Source organism: Hyla sarda, chromosome 2 (genome assembly GCF_029499605.1).
Source record: "Hyla sarda isolate aHylSar1 chromosome 2, aHylSar1.hap1, whole genome shotgun sequence".
NCBI lineage: Eukaryota > Metazoa > Chordata > Amphibia > Anura > Hylidae > Hyla > Hyla sarda.
In genome coordinates, this window is record NC_079190.1 from 212,442,971 (window position 1) to 212,464,193 (window position 21,223).

General features: G+C 41.2%; 1 protein-coding gene across 6 annotated transcripts in view; it reads right to left on the reverse strand.

Moving 5' to 3' along the window:
- Positions 1-21,223, reverse strand: part of CBLB (Cbl proto-oncogene B) — a 207,124-nt gene that overhangs the window by 30,589 nt on the left and 155,312 nt on the right. For 5 of the 6 annotated variants that reach the window (XM_056556287.1, XM_056556292.1, XM_056556290.1 and 2 more), the window contains 2 exons: positions 14,910-14,969; positions 1,827-1,970 (listed from right to left, as the gene is read on the reverse strand). In XM_056556287.1, coding sequence (XP_056412262.1) covers positions 1,827-1,970; positions 14,910-14,969 — 204 coding nt within the window. The remainder of the gene's footprint in view (positions 1-1,826; positions 1,971-14,909; positions 14,970-21,223) is intronic. The other variant, XM_056556288.1, reaches the window with a different exon arrangement.

The window sequence follows — 21,223 nt, forward strand, 5'->3', positions numbered from 1 at the left end:
CCGGGACCCACCTCTAGTAGTGCTATTAACCCTTTAGCCGCGCGCTCAGAGCTGAGCCGCGCGGCTAAAAGCGAAACCGAAAGTGGCCGGCTAGCTCAGTCGGGCTGTTCGAGATAGCCGCGGCTAATCGCGGCATCCCAAACAGCTGACAGGACAGCGGGAGGGCCCCTACCTGCCTCCTCGCTGTCCGTTCGCCGAATGACTGCTCAGTGCCTGAGATTCAGATCATGCGGCAGAATCGTTGATCACTGGTTTCTTATGAGAAACCAGTGATCAATGATGAAGATCAGTGTGTGCAGTGTTATAGGTCCCTATGGGACCTATAACACTGCAAAAAAAAAAAGTGAAAAAAAAAAAGTGAATAAAGATCATTTAACTCCTCCCCTATTAAAAGTTTGAATCACCCCCCTTTTCCAATAAAAAAAAACACAGTGTAAATAAAAATAAAAATAAACATATATGGTATCACCGCGTGCGGAAATGTCCAAATTATAAAAATATATAATTAATTAAACCGCTCGGTCAATGGCGTGCGCGTAAAAAAATTCCAAAATCCAAAATAGTGCATCAATCCTATCAATGCAAAAATGGTACCGTTAAAAACTTCAGATCACGGCGCAAAAAATTAGCCCTCAAACCGCCCCATATACGGAAAAATAAAAAAGTTATAGGGGTCAGAAGATGACAATTTTAAACGTATTAATTTTCCTGCATGTAGTTATGATTTTTTCCAGAAGTCCGACAAAATCAAACCTATATAAGTAGGGTATCATTTTAATCGTATGGACCTACAGAAGATAATGTGTCATTTTTACCGAAAAAAGTACTACGTAGAAACGGAAGCCCCCAAAATTACAAAACGGCATTTTTTTTCCAATTTTGTCGCATAAATGATTTTTTTTTCCGTTTCACCGTAGATTTTTGGGCAAAATGACTGATGTCATTACAAAGTAGAATTGGTGGCGCAAAAAATAAGCCATCATATGGATTTTTAGGTGCAAAATTGAAAGAGTTATGATTTTTTAAAGGCAAGGAGCAAGAAACGAAAATGCAAAAACGGAAAAAACCCCGTTCCTTAAGGGGTTAAGTACCAGGATGCAAGGGCGTTCCTGTACGCCCTTTGTCCTTAACAGGTTAAAACATGGAGGGGGGCCTAGGAAAACAACTTCACAAAAATTGTAAAGTAACAAGTTAAATGCAACTACCCATTTAAAAAGAATATATAATCATGGAATAATTTATGACCATACATGCATGCTTTTACTATTCTACCATGAAGCAAGATTAGTGACGAAACAGCACCTGTCATCTGTCCAATTGGCAACCCCCCGAATGTGCCGTTTAGCCTCCATGGCAGCCAGAGGCCTTCTAAAAGGTATCTGTGCTGACCACGGGTTGATTTGCTAATAAAGCCTTCCTAAGGCAGGCTGTTCTAGCAGAGTGCTTATCTGACTGATCTATACTTTGCAATAGCATAGCATTGATAAAGTATAAGCAATCTAATGATTGCTTTAAAAGGTCCTCTAAAACCTATTGTTGTAATTCGACTGACCTACAAAATTAAACTAACATGTCAGTTTTACCTTAAAGTGCACTTTAACCCCTAAAACAATATTTTTCGTAATAAAAGGTATCGCTACAAAGTACAATTGGTCCCACAAAAAACAGCTCTCACATGGCTGAGCCCAAGCGTTGTGTCCTTAAGGGGGTTAATTAATAAATTATAAAAATTAAACTTTTATTTTTAGACCTCTAGGACTGGCTATTTTGTACTTCTACAATAAATTTCAAATAATTAAAATAAAATTGCACTTTAATGTTCTTACCTAGAAAAGGGTTTTACACTATGACAATGGAGAGGCAATGGTCTTGAGGATACAGGGTGTGAGGATGGTATTTTGTATTCACAATCATCATCTTCTATAGAATGCCTTACTTTATCTGACAGGGAATGTAATGATAAAGGACACCTAGAAGAAAGAAAAATATTTCAATATCTTTGCATATATATGCTGAGCTCCAGTTCTTTGCCTTACAGTGTCAATGTCATGAATAAAAACTAACTCATATTAAGATATTTTAAAAATATAACATTTTATAGAATCAGAACACTTTTATTGCACTGAATTATTTACAATAATTCTTTAATATAGCTGATCCTCTATGTAAGCAGTTGGAAGATGAGAATAAGCTCTTTTACGGTCACTTACTGTACATTAGTAAACTAAATGAACTGTATAGTAAACTTCAGGAGTACGTATAAACGTTAAGAATGGCTGTGAGACAGTAATCTCTTGCTGTATCCTCCAACATCTGATTGCTACAGAGGTCCTTTTATTAATACAGATATATGGTTATTGAGACAATAAGTAATGCAGAAAGATGTTTCATTCCGGTCAAGCCACCCCATAACCACCTGAATGTTGTCCTTGAGTTGACTTAAAGGGGTACTACCGTGCTGACAACTTATCCCCTATCTAAAGGATAGGGGATAAGTTGCCTGATCGCGCAGGGCCCTGCCGCTGGGGACCCCCGCGATCTTGCACGCAGCACCCCGCTCTCATCAGGCCCTGGAGCGAACATCGCTCCAGGTCTCATGACTGCCGATCACGGGGCCGGAGTATCGTGACATCATGGCTCCGCCCCCATGTGACGTCACAGCTCCGCCCCATGTGACGTCACAGCTGTCTCGCCCCCTGCCATAGACTTGCATTAAGGGGCAGAGCATGACGTCACACGGGGGCGGAGCTGTGACGTCACGATCACTGGTCCCGTCATCACACCGGGAGCGGATGTTTGCTCCGGGGCCTGATGAGAGCAGGGTGCTGCGTGCGAGATCGCGAGGGTCCCAAGCGGCAGGGCCCTGCACGATCAGGCAACTTATCAGTTGCCTGAACCGAACAGAGCCACCTAGTGGACGTTTTTTCAATCACATTAAAAACATATAAAGGTTGAGAATTTTAACAGCAAGTAATTAGCAAAGTGTCTTATAATTACATTATAGGAACAATATATTACAAGTTTAGTTTGCTGACAGGTACTCTTTAATAACTTTTCACTATTGTGCCTGTGATATCAAGTTATGTGTTAAGTGCTTTACTTGCATTACATGTGTGGAATGGATCAACCTCTTTCATGATTTCACGGTTCCCCCAGGTTCAGCATTCCTCTGGTCTGTGTAGGACTGTTGTCTCAAGCCTTTCCCAGGATACTGTTCAGCTCGAGCTGAAGTGTGAAGTGTGCAGTCCAGCTGTACATACCCCTGTACCTAAATTCAATGTGTCTACCAATGTATTCAGGCTGCTGAGATCACGTGACAGCAAGGGATGCCTTGTACGGCAGTGTGGCGTTACGTACACCTGGACCGCACACATCATCAGGGGACTGGCTTGTCAAGGAAGACATGAAAAAGCCACGCCCCCTGTGATCAACTTGCCATTATGGGCACCAGGGTGAAAAGTTATTAAAACCCAAACAACCCCTTTAAGTATATATAGATTCAGTTACATAGTTATATGAAACCTGCTTGCAACTAGTAAAGCAATGCATCTTTGTCATGTGTGCCAGTTCATATTCTGTAGAATAAAATGATGGCTACAGGCAGGTTTAAATAAATTATAAATATACTATATCCTATAATAAGCAATGGGAAATAGCTCTAAAGAAACCTCTGTGATTTACTTCTGCCAGAAAGGATTATAAATGTTCACAAACCTCAACCTGAGACCACAATTTAGGAAGGCTTTAAATAAACTGAAAAAAGTTGGAAAGACTAAATCCTCCGAGTGCAGTTGAATCCCGACCTACCATAAGTGAGGGTCACCTAAAGCATTCTATCTTCTTTAGATTTTTAGCCAAAAAAAATTCTTAAAAGGGATACTCCGGCCCCAAAGGATAGGGGATAAGATGTCTGATCGCGGGGGTCCCGCTGCTGGGGACCCCCGCAATCTAGCATGCAGCACCCACTTGTAAGCATTGAGGGGGCAGGGCGTGACATTACACGGGGGCGGAGTGGTGATGTCACTATACTCTGTCCCCGTGGTCGGGAGACATAACACAGAGCTTCCAGCGCTTCCTGCTGTGCTTACAGGTGGGTGCTGCATGCTAGATTGCGGGGGTCCCCAGCGGCGGAACCCCCATGATCAGACATTTTATCCCCTATCCTTTGGATAGGGGATAGGATGTCTTGGGGCCAGAGTACCCCTTTAAATGAGAGTTTCAGACCCTCAGTGACCTCTGAATCGTCCATGTTTTAATGTCACTAAAGTTACAGTTGAGGCGGAAAAAATTATTTCACTACAACTGAAATTATGAAAAAAAAATACAATATCGTAGAAAACAAAGCTCTACAACTGATAGGCAAGCAGATAATATGCTGTGCTGCATCCAGCACTGGGTGGCTGATGGAGAGCTAGAACTCTTCTTAACAGACCACAATGAAGATAGAAGCCCTCTATTGAATGATAAGATATTACCGCTAACAAGCACAATAAATGGACTGCACAAGAAATGGGCTCACTGGCACACCAATTTAGAAACTAATAGAAGAAAAAGTGCATTTCATCTCCCTTAATAGACACAAAAAAAAGGATTTCACAGATACATGCCATAAAATGGTAGAATACACATCTAAGTAAAAAGTATTTTGACACAACACAAAAACAGGGACTTTTACATTCCCTAGACACATAATAAAAAATAAATAGTGTATAGCAATAAAGTAGTACTGTATTTTGCTGCATTAACAATTAAAGCATTTGTTCACAGTTGTAACGTGGAAACCTTTTCAAAAGGGCTTGTGTGCCAACTGGGAGTTAGGTGAATTTAATACAGACATACACTTTACTATAGAGAGAGCTTTTTAATAAAGTCCTGCCTTTTTCTGTTCAAGTCAACAAAGCTTATTCAGTGGAAAAAGATTAGAACACAACTGGACCTGACATTTCAATTGTGGTTGTATAGACAATTCCAATGGATGCAAAGGAGTTGAGACAATACCAAGTACCTGAAGATGATAGCTAGAGGAGTTATGGCACAGACAGTGACAATATATTTTACGGGGAAAATGTTCAGAATGTTAAAATGACAAACAAGGCAAAGTAAACAATTAAAAAAATGGGTTTTAGAGAATCTATCTATCTATCTATCTATCTATCTATCTATCTATATATATATATATATATATATATATATGTAAAACTAAAATTGACTTATAATTAGGGATGTCCCGATACCGATACTAGTATTGGTATCGGGGCCGATACCCGGCATTTTCATGGTATCGGGGACTCGTTTTATGTCCCCGATACCAAGGCAGATACCTGCTGCACTGAGGCCACATCCCCATCCTGCCGTCCGCATCCCCGTTCTGCCGTCTGCATCCCCGTCCTGCCGTCCGCATCCCCATTCTGCCGTCCGCATCCCCGTCCTGCCATCCGCATCCCCGTTCCGCCATCCACATCATGGCGTCCTATGGAGGAACATTTGACACACACGTCACTCCACCTCCTCCCCTGCGCCCAGCGTAACGCTACGGAGGAAGGAGGAATGACGTGTATGTCACATGCTCATCCATAGGAGGCTATGATTCGGGGATGCGGGCAGCAACTGCAGGTGAGCAACTACGGGGGAGGGGGGCTGCTGCTGTTTACAAGGGGGCACTGTTTACAAGGGGGGGGGGCGGTCTACAAGGGGGGGGCTGCTGCTGTTTACAATGGGGCACTGTTTACAAGGGGGGGGCTGCTGCTGTTTACAAGGGGGCACTGTCTACAAGGGGGGCTGCTGCTGTTTACAAGTGGGCACTGTCTACAAGGGGGGCTGCTGCTGTTTATCAGGGGGCACTGTCTACAAGGGGGGGCTGCTGCTGTTTACAAGGGGGAACTGTTTACAAGGGGGGGCTGCTGCTGTTTACAAGGGGGCACTGTCTACAAGGGGGACTGCTGCTGTTTATAAGGGGGCACTGTCTACAAGGGGGGGCTGCTGCTGTTTACAAGGGGGCACTGTTTACAATGGGGGGGCTGCTGCAGTTTACAAGGGGGCACTGTCTACAAGGGGGGGGGCTGCTGCTGTTTACAAGGGAGCATTGTCTACAAGGGGGGCTGCTGCTGTTTACAAGGGGGCACTGTCTACAAGGGGGGCACTGTCTACAAGGGGGGGCTGCTGCTGTTTACAAGGGGGCACTGTCTACAAGGGGGGGGGCTGTTTACAAGGGGGGGCTGCTGCTGTTTACAAGGGGGCATTGTCTACATGGGGGGGGGGGGGGGCTGCGGTCTGCCAATCGCTCCGGAGACATTGGTCTCGACGCCAATGCAAATTCCCTGTTCTGTCCAATGGAGAAGAGAGAAATCTTGGCATACTACAGGAGCCGCCTCCATTGTACACAACAAGGAACCCACATATCATACGGTAAACAGCGCCAGAAACCGGGTCACCCTGCTGTCAGATTCCCTTTAATATAAAAGTACTTGTACTTGGTATTAGCGAGTACTAGAATTAAAGTATCGGTACTCATACTCAGTCTTAAAAAAATGGTATCGGGACATCCCTACTTATAATAAAACATTATTATAATAAAGGCTAATAAAAGTGTACTGTATGTACTGAACTCTGTGAATGTTAGAAAGGTGTATAGAGCTACCCTCACATACAAATATGTTCAAGCATGGAACTTGATTTCAAGACTTTAGAGTGTCCTGCACATCTGGGGCAATGCCTCAAGCATATAGCTTATAAATGTAACAGACCAAATATCACATGAATTTCCACAGGACATAAAGATTATCCCCTTCTGTTTTACCTATTTAATGTGTCACCAATAAATGTTTAAATCAACTTTTTTATGGTAATCATATTTAAGAATTTGTGTTTTTTCTTCAAAATGTCCATTGTACCATATGTATTCTAAAATTTTTCAGATTTTTTTCAGTTTTCATTCTGGCCACTAAGCCTAATAATAAGCTAACACTTTCTATTTTGTAGAGAGCCCTTTTCAGCTGTCCCTTCTTATCATCAAAGGCAGGAGTTCAGTGAAAGGTGACACAAGTGTTTATATTAGATACTTAGCCTCCTCCCTTTCTGCACTGGTCACAAAGCATGTCTAGAATACTCTCCCATACAAGTGAATGGTGTCTCCTGCAGTCTATTATGCCTATGTCCATGGGGCATAATGTAAAGCATATCTCTAAATGAAGCAGCCCAGGCGATATGACAGCCCCCATAATAAGGCACAACAACGAAAACAGAAAAGAAAGAACATGTTTCTATTTCAGTATAAACAAAAGCAAAAAAAACTATTTGATACATTCAATTCAAAAAAACAATTTCTAGATCTTAAAGTCTCAGTATTTTTTGGAAGTAATACAGCAGAATTCCTGCAACATAAACAATAGAATTGAGAATGTTCACAGAATAAGCATTAGAAATTACAGGTCCCCAGGGATAACATCTTCATACTTCGCTACTTTACTTGATTAAATCCTCATACATAGATACTGACCACTGCATCCGTTTGTCTACTGGAAGAGGTCTCCACTAAAACTACTATTTTCCAATTGCTATAAACATAACTTCTCTTTTTTTAAATCTCTACTATATGACAATAGTAATACTCGTTGAATGGCTAGGATAATTGTATTTTTAGGTGATCATTTCTACTGGGCAAATTATATGTAGAATTTTATATACAGGTTGGGCCATTTATATGGCTACACCTTAATAAAATGGGAATGGTTGGCGATATTAACTTCCTGTTTGTGGAACATTAGTATATGTGAGGGGAGAAACTTTTCAAGATGGGTGGTGACCATGGTGGCCATTTTGAAGTCGGCCATTTTGAATCCAACTTTAGTTTTTTCAATAGGAAGAGGGTCATGTGACATATCAAACGTATTGGGAATTTCACAAGAAAAGCAATGATGTGCTTGGTTTTAACGTAACTTTATTCTTTCATGAGTTATTTACAAGTTTCTGACCACTTATAAAATGTGGTCAATGTGCTGCCCATTGTGTTGGATTGTCAATGCAACCCTCTTCTCCCACTCTTCACACACTGATAGGAACACCGCAGGAGAAATGCTAGCACAGGCTTCCAGTATCCGTATGTTTCTTGAAAAGTTTCCCCCCTCACATATACTAATGTGCCACAAACAGGAAGTTAATATCACAAACCATTCCCATTTTATTAAGGTGTATCCATATAAATGGCCCACCCTGTATATTTTGTAAACTCTGCAATGTTCACAGTCAAATCATATAATAAAAGGTTATCGTGCAAGAGAGAAGGGAGGTGTGTAAATAAAAACGGGCTTCATGCAAAACATAGGCCTGTAAAAATAAACTTAACTATATATTTTATAACCTGTACAAATAAAAATAAACCATAGGTGTATTTAAAGGCTAACTTTTTACTATCACACTGTAGTTTTTACAGTTTATTAACCCTTCATCTGTTTATAACTCACCTTAGAACATTGTTCTATAAGGAGAGAGAGAGAGGAGCTGGAGACCAAGCCATCAAGCACCTCTTTTGACAGATTTCACTCAAAATGAGATGGAGCAGCATGCACTATAGGTGAAAACATACAGGCTGCAGAGCTGGGAATTTTTTATAGGCAGTAATAAAAAATGCATTCAAAAAGGTATCTATAGCCTTTAATAAATACACTTCATATACACTTTTCAGCGCTCTAGAAAAAGACAGCTGCCACGCACAATTGTGGAGGAGTCATGGAAATATTGGTTTCTCTGTCTGCAATTACATAAAAAGGAGCTCAATAATACATAAATGCATCTGTGATTTCCACAACGTTATTAACAGCTGTCATATTTTAAACACTAATATTTGATACACAACCTCATGGCATTTTCAGGCAATGGTTTCAGATTTTATCTTTTCATGTGACAACACTGAAGAAATGACACTTTGCTACAATGTAAAGTAGTGAGTGCACAGCCTGTATAACAGTGTTTAATGTTAGTTTAATGTTGATGTTCCCTTAAAATAAAACAACACACAGCCATTAATGTCTAAACTTTGGCAACAAAGTGAAAATGTCCATACTGGGCCCAAATTAGCCATTTTCCCTCCCCGATATGCAACTAAAGTCTCAGGTGTGAATAGGGAGCAGATGTCTTAAATTTGGTGTTATCACTCTCACTTTCTCCAATACTGGTCACTGGAAGTTCAACACAGCATCTCATGGCAAAGAAAAGGTCCCTCTACATAAAGATGGCCTAGGCTATAAGAAAATATCCACGAGCCTGAAACTGAGCTGCAGCACGGTGGGAGAGGCCATACAGTGGTTTCACGGGACAGGTTCCACTCAGATTGGGCATTGTCATTGTTGACCAAAGAAGTTCAGTGCATGTGCTCAGTGTCCTATCCAGAGGTTGTCTTAGGAAAATAGACAAATGAGTGCTGTCAGAATTGCTGGAGAGGATGAAGAAGTTGGGGGGGCAGCCTGTCAGTGCTCAGGCCATACGCGCACACTGCATCAAATAGGTCTGGATGGCTGTCATCACGGAAGGAAGCCTCTTCTTTAGATGAAACACGAGAAAGCCCACAAACAGTTTGCTTAAGATAAGTAAACAAAGGACATGGATTACTGGAACTTTTTCCTGTGGTCAGATGAGACCAAGATAAACTAATATCCGATTCGAAGAAAAGACTAGTGGAGCGCTCACCAGGTATTCTTCAGTCAGAGGCTACTTTAATGTAAAAGTTCCTTACAGGTTACATACAGGGGAGAAGGGTGGAAAGGATGCGGGGGTATACAGATCAGCGACGGGCCATTTACGCGCCGAAGCGCTTCGTCCAGCTGACGAAGCGCTTCGGCGCGTAAACGGCCCGTCGCTGATCTGTATACCCCCGCGTCCTTTCCACCCTTCTCCCCTGCATGTAACCTGTAAGGAACTTTTACAATAAAGTAGCCTCTGACTGAAGAATACCTGGTGAGTGCTCCACTACTCTTTTCTTCGTATCGGATATTTGATGTCTTTTCGTGGTTAGCACCTAGGAAGAGTCAGGTACGGCTTTTTAAAGACTGTGTGAAGCTAGAGTGTGGTGTTCCTGATTATCGTACAGCTGAGGGGAAGCAGCCGAGACCTGTGTCTTTGTTTGCAAGTCCAAGATAAACCAGTTTGGTTCAAAAGCGTGTGTGGTGGCAAACCAGATCAAGTGTACAAAGACAAGTATATCGTGCCTAGAGTCAACCATGGTGGTGGCAGTGTCATTAGGGCTACATGAGTGCTGCTGGCACTTGCGAGCTACAGTTCATTAAAGGACCCATGAATGCCAACTATGTACTGTGACATACTGAAGCAAATTGTGATCCTCTCCCTTTAGAGCCTGGGCCACAGTATTCCAACATAATAAGAACCCCAAACACACCCTTAAGACAACCACAGCTTTGCTAAAGAACCTGAAAGTAAAGGTGATGGACTGGCCAAGTATGTCTCCAGACCTAAACCTTATTGAGCATCTGTGGGGCACTCTCATACGAAAGGTGCGAGGAATGCAAAATCTATAACGTCCACCAGCTCCGTAATGATGGAGAAGTGGAAGATGACTCCAGTGGCAACCTGTGAAGCTCTGGTGTACTCCATGCCCAAGAGGATTAATGCAGTGCTGTAAAATAATGGTTGCCATGCAAAATATTGACAATTTGGACCTAATGTGAACATTTTCACTTAGGGGTGTACTCACTTTTGTTGCCAAGATTTAGACATTATTGACAGTGTGTTGAGTTATACTGAGGGGACACAACATTAAACACTGTTACACAGGTTGTGCACTCACTACAGTGTCATTTCTTTAGTGTTGTTTAATAAAAAGATAAAATAACATAACATTAACAATGGTGTGAGGGTGTACATACTTACGTGAGATACTGTATACACACACACAGACATACACACATACAGTCATGGCCGTAAATGTTGGCACCCCTGAAATTTTTCAAGAAAATGAAATATTTCTCACAGAAAAGGATTGCAGTAACACATATTTTGCTATACACATGTTTATTCCCTTTCTGTGTATTGAAACTAAACCAAAAAGGGGAGGAAAAAAAGCAAATTGGACATAATGTCACACCAAACTCCAAAAATGGTCTGGACAAAATTATTGGCACCCTTTCAAAATTGTGGAAAAATAAGATTGTTTCAAGCATGTGATGCTCCTTTAAACTCATCTGGGGCAAGTAACAGGTGTGGGCAATATAAAAATCACACCTGAAATCAGATAAAAAGGAGAGAATATCACTTAGTCTTTGCATTGTGTGTCTGTGTGTGCCACACTAAGAATGGACAACAGAAAGAGAAGAGAACTGTCTGAGGACTTGAGAACCAAAATTGTGGAAAAATATCAACAATCTCAAGGTTACAAGTCCATCTCCAGAACAGAAATCTAGATTTGCCTTTGTCCACAGAGCGCAACATTATCAAGAAGTTTGCAACCCATGGCACTGTAGCTAATCTCTGTGACAGAAGAGAAAAATTGATTAAAGGTGTCAACGCAGGATAGTCCGTGGATAAGCAGCCCCAAACAAGTTCCAAAGATATTCAAGCTGTCCTGCAGGCTCAGGGAACATGAGTGTCAGCATGAACTATCTGTCGACATTTACATGAAATGAAACGCTATGGCAGGATACCCAGGAGGACCCCCCTGTTGACACAGAGACATAAAAAAGCAAGACTACATTTTGCCAAAATGAACTTCAGTAAGCCAAAATCCTTCTTGGAAAACGTCTTGTTGGTAAAGCACATCCTTCTACTGTTTACTGAAGACTGAATGAGGCCTACAAAAAAAAGAACACAATACATACAGTGAAATAGGGTGGAGGTTCAATTATGTTTTGTGGTTGTTTTGCTGCCTCTGGCACTGGTTGCCTTGAATGTGTGCATCATGAAACCTGAGTATTATTAATGGATTTTGGGTCGCACTGTACAGCCCAGTGTAAGAAAGCTGGGTTTGCATCTGAGATCTTGGGTCTTCCAAGATATGTGATTTGAAATGTTTACAGCATTGAGTAATTGGTTCTGTATGGACCCCTGCTAAGCAGTCAAAATCACCCAGCATTGAGAGATCAAATTATAGAACAACATAAATTATAAATGTGCTCAGGGTGTGCTAAAATAAAACCTTTAATGATTATTTTTAAAAGTCACCAAAACTGTAATGTGCCTGTGCACCCCAAAAAGAAAAAAAGGATCAAACTAATGATACAATATGCGGTATAGATGCTAGTCCATTAGACAGTCGGGTAGTATTATACCCCAATTGTCACAGGTACTAGTCTTAACAATTGTCAACACTGGCCCATTGTCCCAACAGGGACAGATTATGGGTCAGTATGCATATGATTACAACCACCAACGCGTTTCTGCCTCACTGTATAGCCAGGCGTCATCAGGGGGGTTATTCACATTTAAAATAGTTTACACCACAAGTAGGTAAATAGCCGTTCAAGGGCATAAAAATATTTATAAATTAATTAGCTACGACCTGTTAAGAAAAGCATGGCAACACTTCATAGGTAGTAATCATGTATTTTGGCATAAGGGAATTTCGTTCCCCAACCTGTGAAGGAAAGATATGCACAAATAACAGATACTAATGTGTTGTAGCTAGTTCTCTATTTTTTCAGGAGTGCCGTCATTGGGCCTGCAAAGAAAAAAGCGGGACAGGCACAAGCCCGTTCAGTGCTCGCCCTGTGGATAAAGAAAGAGGATGTATTTATACATTCCTCTATTATTACTCATGGTTCGGTAGCGTGGACAGCGGGCGATGCACCAACCTGCATGTAGCGCAGGGAGCCACTAGCTATGGCTCTTGCCGCCTAGTATGGCGGGGTGCCGGCGTCTGACGCAGCTTCCGGTCATGAGCGGAAGTATATGTGCGTAGCTCCACTCACTCTCGCGACGCCGTCACGGAGGTGGGGGCGTGTCAGCAACTACGCTACATATTCCTATTTGCTACCGCTCATTGATTATAACCGGAGCTGAAGTTAGTAAGTGGATCATATAGGCAGGTAGGCTATGTTTACACCACAATAATAGTTTATAGACTGCCAGGTCACAGCGTTTAGTAGTCAGCACGCCCGAATTGGGACCAGAAGCAGGTGACCACCTCATGGGGAAAATATAGTATCCAATGCACTAAACAACATGTCATGTATTATTTCAATACAATTGGTATATATTTTGCTCCTGTAGGGCATCTATAGTGTACAGCTGATATGGGGTGTAAATGGGTTATCTTCCAAGATACGTGACCCCAAACATACATCAAAAAGAGCCAAAAAATTGATGGCAACAAAGCACTGGAGTTCTGAAGTGGCCAGCAATGAGTCCAGATCTAAATCCCATTGAACACCTGTGGAGAGATCTTAAAATTGCTGTTGGGAAAAGGCGCCCTTCCAATAAGGGAGACCTGGAGCAGCTTGCAAAGAAAGACTGGTCTAACATTCCGACTGAGAGGTGTAAGAAGCTTATTGATGGTTTTAGGAAGCGACTGATGTCAGTTATTTTTTCCAAGGGGTGTGCAACCAAATATTAAGTTAAGGGTGCCAATAATTTTGTCCAGACCATCTTTGGAGTTTGGTGTGACATTATGTCCAATTTGCTTTTTCCCTCCCTTTTTTGGTTTGATTCCAATACACACAAAGGGAAAAAACATGTGTATAGCAAAACATGTGTTACTGCAATCCTTTTCTGTGAGAAATATTTCATTTTCTAGAAAAATTTCAGGGGTGCCAACATTTACGGCCATGACTGTATATACACACACACATTGTCCATTGACACGAGTAATAATAGTTTGAATCTGTTGATGGTTCCACCACTTTTTATAATAGACACATAATATACTCCAAGTATGTTGTTTCTTATCTTTTTAACCCCTTCATGACCCAGCAAATTTTGATTTCTGCCTCATGTTTTTTTCCTCCTTACATTCAGCTTGATGTTGATCTGCAGTTTTTGCTTTAGTAATTTTCATTTAAAAACAAGAAAAATAGGACATGAACTATACAGCCAGTGAGTGAAAAATGTGGCATACGGTACTTGTAACATAGGTTTATTTATTTTAAAGGGAACCAATCAGCATATTTTAGCTGTTGAAAGAAGGTTGTATGGCATAATATGTTAGATTTAATCATTTCCCTGCTTATTTACATAAACCTATTAGGATGGATTCATCAACAAATCCAAATGTAAAAGTTTAAATTAGGTCTAGACTAAAAAATAATAAGGCAGACAAATAAATAACTACCGTAACTAAAACAAAAAGAAACAAACACCATAAACTAATCAGACTCCTAGCCAGTTCACAGCAACACGCCATAATATATTCAAAGCAGTAAAACAACTTCTCCATCCACAGCAGCTTGTTGATAGTTTCCAGGTAGCAGTGGGAATTTTTTTCTGCTGTGTACAAAATACAAAATAACTGAAAAATACATTACAAGATGCGAGATTCTATACTCACAGACTATATAGTGATATGAGTAATAGCAATCTTTGCATAGAGCTTCGAAAAATGCTAGTGCAGTATAGGTAACAATAAAATCACGTTATCTTGGAGCTGCATGGATAATACTTATTATAAGAATACGTTTTTGTCAGCTGAAACTTGAATTACATTTGCATGTTCTTTAGTTGAAACTACTATATAGTGGTCTCGATAAATGACTGCAAGATACAATTATTGTTGGTATGACTGCAATAAACTGTTAAAATAGCAATTGAAAAATTGAAATAGTTTATTTACTAAGTTGTATTTTAGGATGTAGCCATACTCAACCAAAGGAAACAGAAACAAGTGTAGGGCATGGTGGATTATTAACTTAATAGCAGTTCCATTTCGTTTCTGTAGAGGGAGCATATAGAACATATGAAAGTCATAAACTAACCTGACATGACGGCAACATGGAGAGAGGATTTCGCATGCACGAGAGTCCTTACATTCATCTCTGGATAATAAATCAAACAAAACATCCTAAATATCTAGCAAGGCTGTATGCCAGAGTATTACATATTCAACCAACATATTTTAATAACTATTGTTCCTTTACATATTCCAGTCACGAAACTTTAACATTTCTACAAAATTTTTAAGAACTCAAGGTCAAAACACCCATTGCATATTTGAAATGAGCAATGCTCAAAGCTTATTGTGTATCAGGAAACCTAAAGCACACTTACTCGCTGAATTTACATGTGTATGTGGCTATAAAGATAACATTCACCTTTATTCTGGAGAAATCGAACAAACCCCTTTTTTTGTCACATTAGGATCATAGTTATACTAGACCTAAACCTATTCCCTCGCTTCTAAATGGAGTCATGTTGTGTAAAAGAAATTTCGCTAAAGAAACAGTTATCAGATATTAAAATAATATAAAAAAGTAAAAGGAAGGAATGATTTACTAGATACAAAATTTTATATTCCAGAACTGCCAGGTTGGAATAAAACAGACTATAATTTGCCTTAAAAATGGTTGAGACGTTTCAATTTTTAACTGTGAAAACCATTTGCTAGTTCATTGAAATGAAAGACTAGTAATTCATATTTGCAATGATTTAAATCAAAACAGAAAAGTAAATCCCTCCAAACAAAGCTCAGCTGTAACCGTAAACTAAAGCTGCTAATAAAAAGGGTCCCAAGACTAATTCATTCCATTATTGCACCACTTTATTAAGGGTGATCATAGTGACCAAGCCAATTTGGATCTTACTGATCAAATCATTTAATTCATTGCAATCTAACACTTTTTTTATTTTTCCATAAGGGCTTGTATTTTGCGGGACAAGTTGTACTTTTCATAAAACTTATTGATTTAATTTTAAATTCAGTACTACCAAATGTGTATAGGTTTTTTAAGTTTAACCCCTTAAGGACACAGACCATTTTGGCCTTCAGGACCAATTTTATTTTTGTGTTTTTGTTTTTTCCACCTCTCCTTCTAAAAATCATAACTCTTTTATATTTCAATCCACAGACCCATGTGAGGGCTTGTTTTTTTTGCGTAACCAATTGTACTTTGAAAGGACATCATTCATTTTACCATAAAATACGGAAAACCCAATTTTTATTTTGTGTGGAAATTGAAAAGAAAACTGAACTTTGAACATTTTGGAGGGTTTTGTGTTTAAGCTGTACACTTTACGGTAAAAATTACCGTTTTCATTATTCTGTAGATCAATACGGGTTATTCTGTGGGTCATTATTCTGTGAGTCGTGATTAGATACTGTTCTAGTCTTGTACTGCTTTAAAAAAAAATACTTTTTTTTCACAAAATAAGTATGTTTCAAATTGCCCTATTTATTCATTGCATTTTATGTTTTCTTTTTTTTTTTTCTTTTGGAACGGAATCATTAACATAATATTTTGATAGTTTTGACATTTACGGGCACGACAATACCAAATATTTCTTTCTACGCTTTTTGGGGGTAAAATGGGAAGAAGAGGTGATTTACATTTTTTTTTAACACTTTCTATGTCTTTATTGGACATAAAAGATTGCTAATACGGTTTAGTGCTATGCATAGGCATAGCACTGATCAGTATTATCAGAGTCTTCTTCTCTAGTCTGCTTGAGATCAGAGAAAGAGACCCCAGAATGATGGCCGGAGGCAGGTGAGGGAACCTCCAGCCGCCATGTTGGATGATCGGATCCCAGCAGCAGTGCCACAAATGATCCGATCATCCATTTAAAGTGCTGCATTGCTGCAGATGCCGTGATCTGTGTTGATCACATGCCATCTGAGGGGTTAATGGCAGACATCAACATGATAGCAGTTGGGACCTGCTGTGCATGATGACATCATGTACAGGACATAACTGTACGTCCTGGTGCTCTAAGTGCATCAGGTCCTGATTTTTACAATGTTCACCATGCCGGCAGGTGGGGAGGCTACATTAGTGTTTGTACTACTACCCCTATCATGGAAAAGAGTCTGTTCCATGTTGGGGGTAGTAGTACAGAGGATAGGGATTGATTGCACCGGGTCTCACTTCTGAGACATGATGTGATCAGCAGTTATAAAGCAGGGGAGTGAGTGGCATGCTCCGCTCCCCTGCGATGTATATACTACTGTGTAAACTTTCATTTTTAAATCCCCTGCCTGGAGTCCTGAATGGCCGGCACCGGGGAGCCATTCAGGACACCCGATGGGGTTTTTAAATTACTACTTTGTCCACCAAATTTATTCCTCCATGCATGTTTATAATAATTCATTGGCCCCAGTGTGTTTATAATAATGCATTGGTCCCAGTGTGTTTATAATAATGCATTGGCCCCAGTGTGCTTATAATAATGCATTGGCCCCAGTGTGCTTATAATAATGCATTGGCCCCAGTGTGCTTATTCCCCCTCCAGCTGCCCTCATCTTCTTGGAACAGGGCAGCAGCGGGAGATGTAGGGAACCAGTGGCGTTGAATGAATTAATGAAGCAGATATGTCCCGCATGTAGGCTTCATTCATTCATTCGACGCTGCCCGACATGTCCCGCTGCTCCTAACGCAATCAGCGCACCGCCGGAAAAAATGTCTATTCTCTGCTGTTCATTTGTGCACCCGACGGTGATGAGCAGCAGAGAATAGACATGTCCCGGCGGTGCGCTGATTGCGCTAGGAGCAGGGCAGCAGCAGGGACATGTCGGGAGGTGGCGGTGGCAGCAGCGAATGAATGAAGCCTACATGTGGGACATGTCGGCTTCATTCATTCATTCCCCGCCACCGGTTCCCGACATGTCCCGCTGCTGCCCTGCTCCAAGAAGATGAGGAGTAGGCAGCGGGAGGGGGATAAGCACACTGGGGCCAATGCATTATTATAATCACACTGGGGCCAATTAATTATTACAAAACACACTGGGGCCTAGGGCTGGGCGGTATGACCAAATGTGTGTATCATGGTATTTTTGTAACTTTCGGCGGTTCAACGGTAAATAACGGTCTTTTCTCCTCCTCCCCCCCCCCCCAAAAAATGTTTAATTATCAGCCCAGCGCTGCCCCCCCCCCCCCCCGATTAATTATCAGCCCAGCACTGCCCCCATCGGGGTAAATACTCACATGTTACCTGCTAGCGCTGCCCTCCTCGTGCTGCGTGTTGCGGCCGCCGGCACTGGCACAAGGTACACAAAATAAACTAACGCATGTTCCGACGTCGGCCTTACGCTGGGGACGGGAACGTCGGACAGCAGTCAGCCTATCACCGGCCGCAGCGATGTTCCGCCTCAGCCGCTGAAAGGCTGAGCCCACTGTCATATAAGGAGCTCTGGACGGCTTCTTACATGACAGTGGGCTCAGCCTATCATCGGCCGGGGCGGGACATTGCTGCGGCCGGTGATAGGCTGACGGCTGTCCGACGTTCCATTCCCTAAGAAGCAGATGAGGCCAGTACCTTACCAACGGGAGGTAAGATAAAGTTTATTTTGTTTATTTTTTGCAGCCTGGGCATAAGGATACCACACAGTATAGAGCAGTGGTCTTCAACCTGCCGACCTCCAGATGTTGCAAAACTACAACTCCCAGAATGCATGCTGAGAGTTGTAGTTTTGCAACATCTGGAGGTCCGCAGGTTGAAGACCACTGGTATAGAGTGTCAGCACCGGTGGGCGCAACAAACAAGAGGATGGGGATGGGGACAGCGCTAGGCTGATAATTAATTGGAGGGCAGAACAGCGCTCGCGGGCAACATATGATTAGTTCCCCGATGTGGGGACAGCGCAGCGCTGGGCTAATTCATTCATTCTCGAGGGGGAGGGGCCCAACCGGTATTGCGGTATGGGTTAAAATTCATATCGTGCAGCACAAAAATGTCGGTATTCGATATGAACCGGTATACCGCCCAGCCCTACTGGGGCCAAATGAAATATTATAAACAAACTGGGGCCAATTAATTATTGTAAACAGTAGTAGTTTAAAAACCCTGCCAGGAGTCCTGAATGGCTCCTCAGTGCCGGCCATTCAGGGCTCCTGGCTGGGGATTTAAAAATGAAAGTTTACACTGTAGTATATACATCGCAGGGGAGCGGAGCATGCCGCTTGTCCCCTGCTTTATAACTGCTGTTCACATCGATGCATGTGAGACCCGATGCAATCAATCCCTTATCCCCTGTACTACTACCCCCAACATGGAATAGACTCTGTTCCATGATGGAGGTAGTAGTACAAACACTAATGTAGCCTCCCCAACCACCTGCAGACTCCCGCAGCTGGAGAACTACTACTCCCATCATGGAAAAAAGTATGTTGCATGATGGGAGTAGTAGTAGTCCCGGCTGCGGCAGTCTGCCGAAGGCTGATAATAATGGATGAAAAACTAATGCAAATGTATGCCACTAAATGGCATCCCTTTGCATCAGTTATCAGAATGGTCTGTTTAGGAGGCAATAACGGAGAACGGGGGACAACGGCCATGTGAACGTAGCCTAAGACTAAGTTTCCACTTGTTTTTTTGGGGGAAAATGCCAAGAAGAACACCAATTCTGCTGCATGGCTTTTTTTGGCCAAAAAATGCTGCATCCAGATCCAGCTGTAAATCAATGAGAAATCGCAAAATAATTTTTCCACAAAAAATTGTATTGAACGAAATATATATTTTTTAGAATGAAATTTTTATAAATTTCTAAACAGATCAATTTATATGGGCAGGCAGGGCACAAAAAATGTAGCCTACAATAATAAAAATGTATTTTTTATTTTTTAGGTAGTACTACTATTCCCAGCAAGGAACACAGTGTTCCATGATGGGAGTAGTAGTACCTGTACTAATTGAAATCTCGCCCCGGGTGTCACTTCTGACACCCACTGCGGTCCTCCTGTATAATGTATAGATTCGGGCAGCCCCTGCACTGCCGTATATATACACACCTATTCATATTTCCCACAAAGAGCTGTGATTGGCCAGATGGTTCGAGCCAATTACAACTCTCTGTGGAAAATATGAATAGGTGTATATAAATGTCAGTGCAGGGGACCATAGAAGAGCAGCCAGCCACCCACATCTATACATTATACAGGAGGATTACAGCGGGTGTCAGGAGTGACACTCGCTGCGATCTGTCTATTAATGCAGGTACTAAAGCTCCCAGCATGGAGCAGAGTGTGCTCAATGTTGAGAGCAGTAGTAAATGCAGTTAAGGACAGATCATAGTGGGTGTCACTCCCGACACCCACTCCGATCATCCTTCATCCCTGAGATGCGGAGCAGCTTTCTCCTGCACTCGCATTTCTGCTCTGTACTCCGGCTGGCTACTCACCATTCATATATCCCATTGAGAGCGGGGATTGGCTGCCACCATCTGGCCAATCCCCACTCTGGGCGGAAAATATGAATGAGTGATGTGAATTTCTATTCACATCACTGGCCAGCCCGGAGTATAGTGCAGAGATGTGAGCGCTGTATAGAGCCGCTCCTCATCTCTGCTATATTATGGACAATCACATCAGGTGTCAGGAGTGACACCTGGGGTGATCTGTCTATTAATACATGAACTACTACTCCCATCATGGAACAGTGTGTTCCATGCTGGGAGTTGTAGTACTACCTAAACAATATTAAAAAAAAGAAAAAAAAAGTGAAACCCACACACACACTACATTTTTATTATTGTCGGCTAAATTTTTTTGTGCCCTGTCCGCCCACATAAATTGATCACTGTTTAAAAATTTACATTAACATTCTTTTTTTTTGTCTTTCAATCCAATCTGGAGTGACACCCAGGGCAATCTGTCTATTAGCACAGGTACTACTACTCCCATCATGGAACAGTCTATTCCATGCTGGGAGTAGTAGTACTACCTAAAAAATAAAAATTGAGAAAAAAAAAGTGAAACACACAGACACTTTATTAAACACATTATTAAAATACATTACTAAAAAAATTGCCGAGAATTTATTCGGATCAAATCGATATTATATATATATATATATATATACACACAGTATATATATATATATATATATATATATATATATATATATATATATTATATTATATATATATTATTTTTTTAATACAGCGAATAAACCAAATAGAATTTTTCAAAAATTCGCTCATCTATAATAATCCTACATGAGGTGCTTTAGGCTGTATTTGTACATTAAATTGCACAATTTTTTACATGTTTTAACTGCATTTTAGCTGTTTCTGCAGCAATTTTTCAAAATCTCAGTGAATTTTATTTACCATGATTTGCACAACTGCGGTAAAATAGCA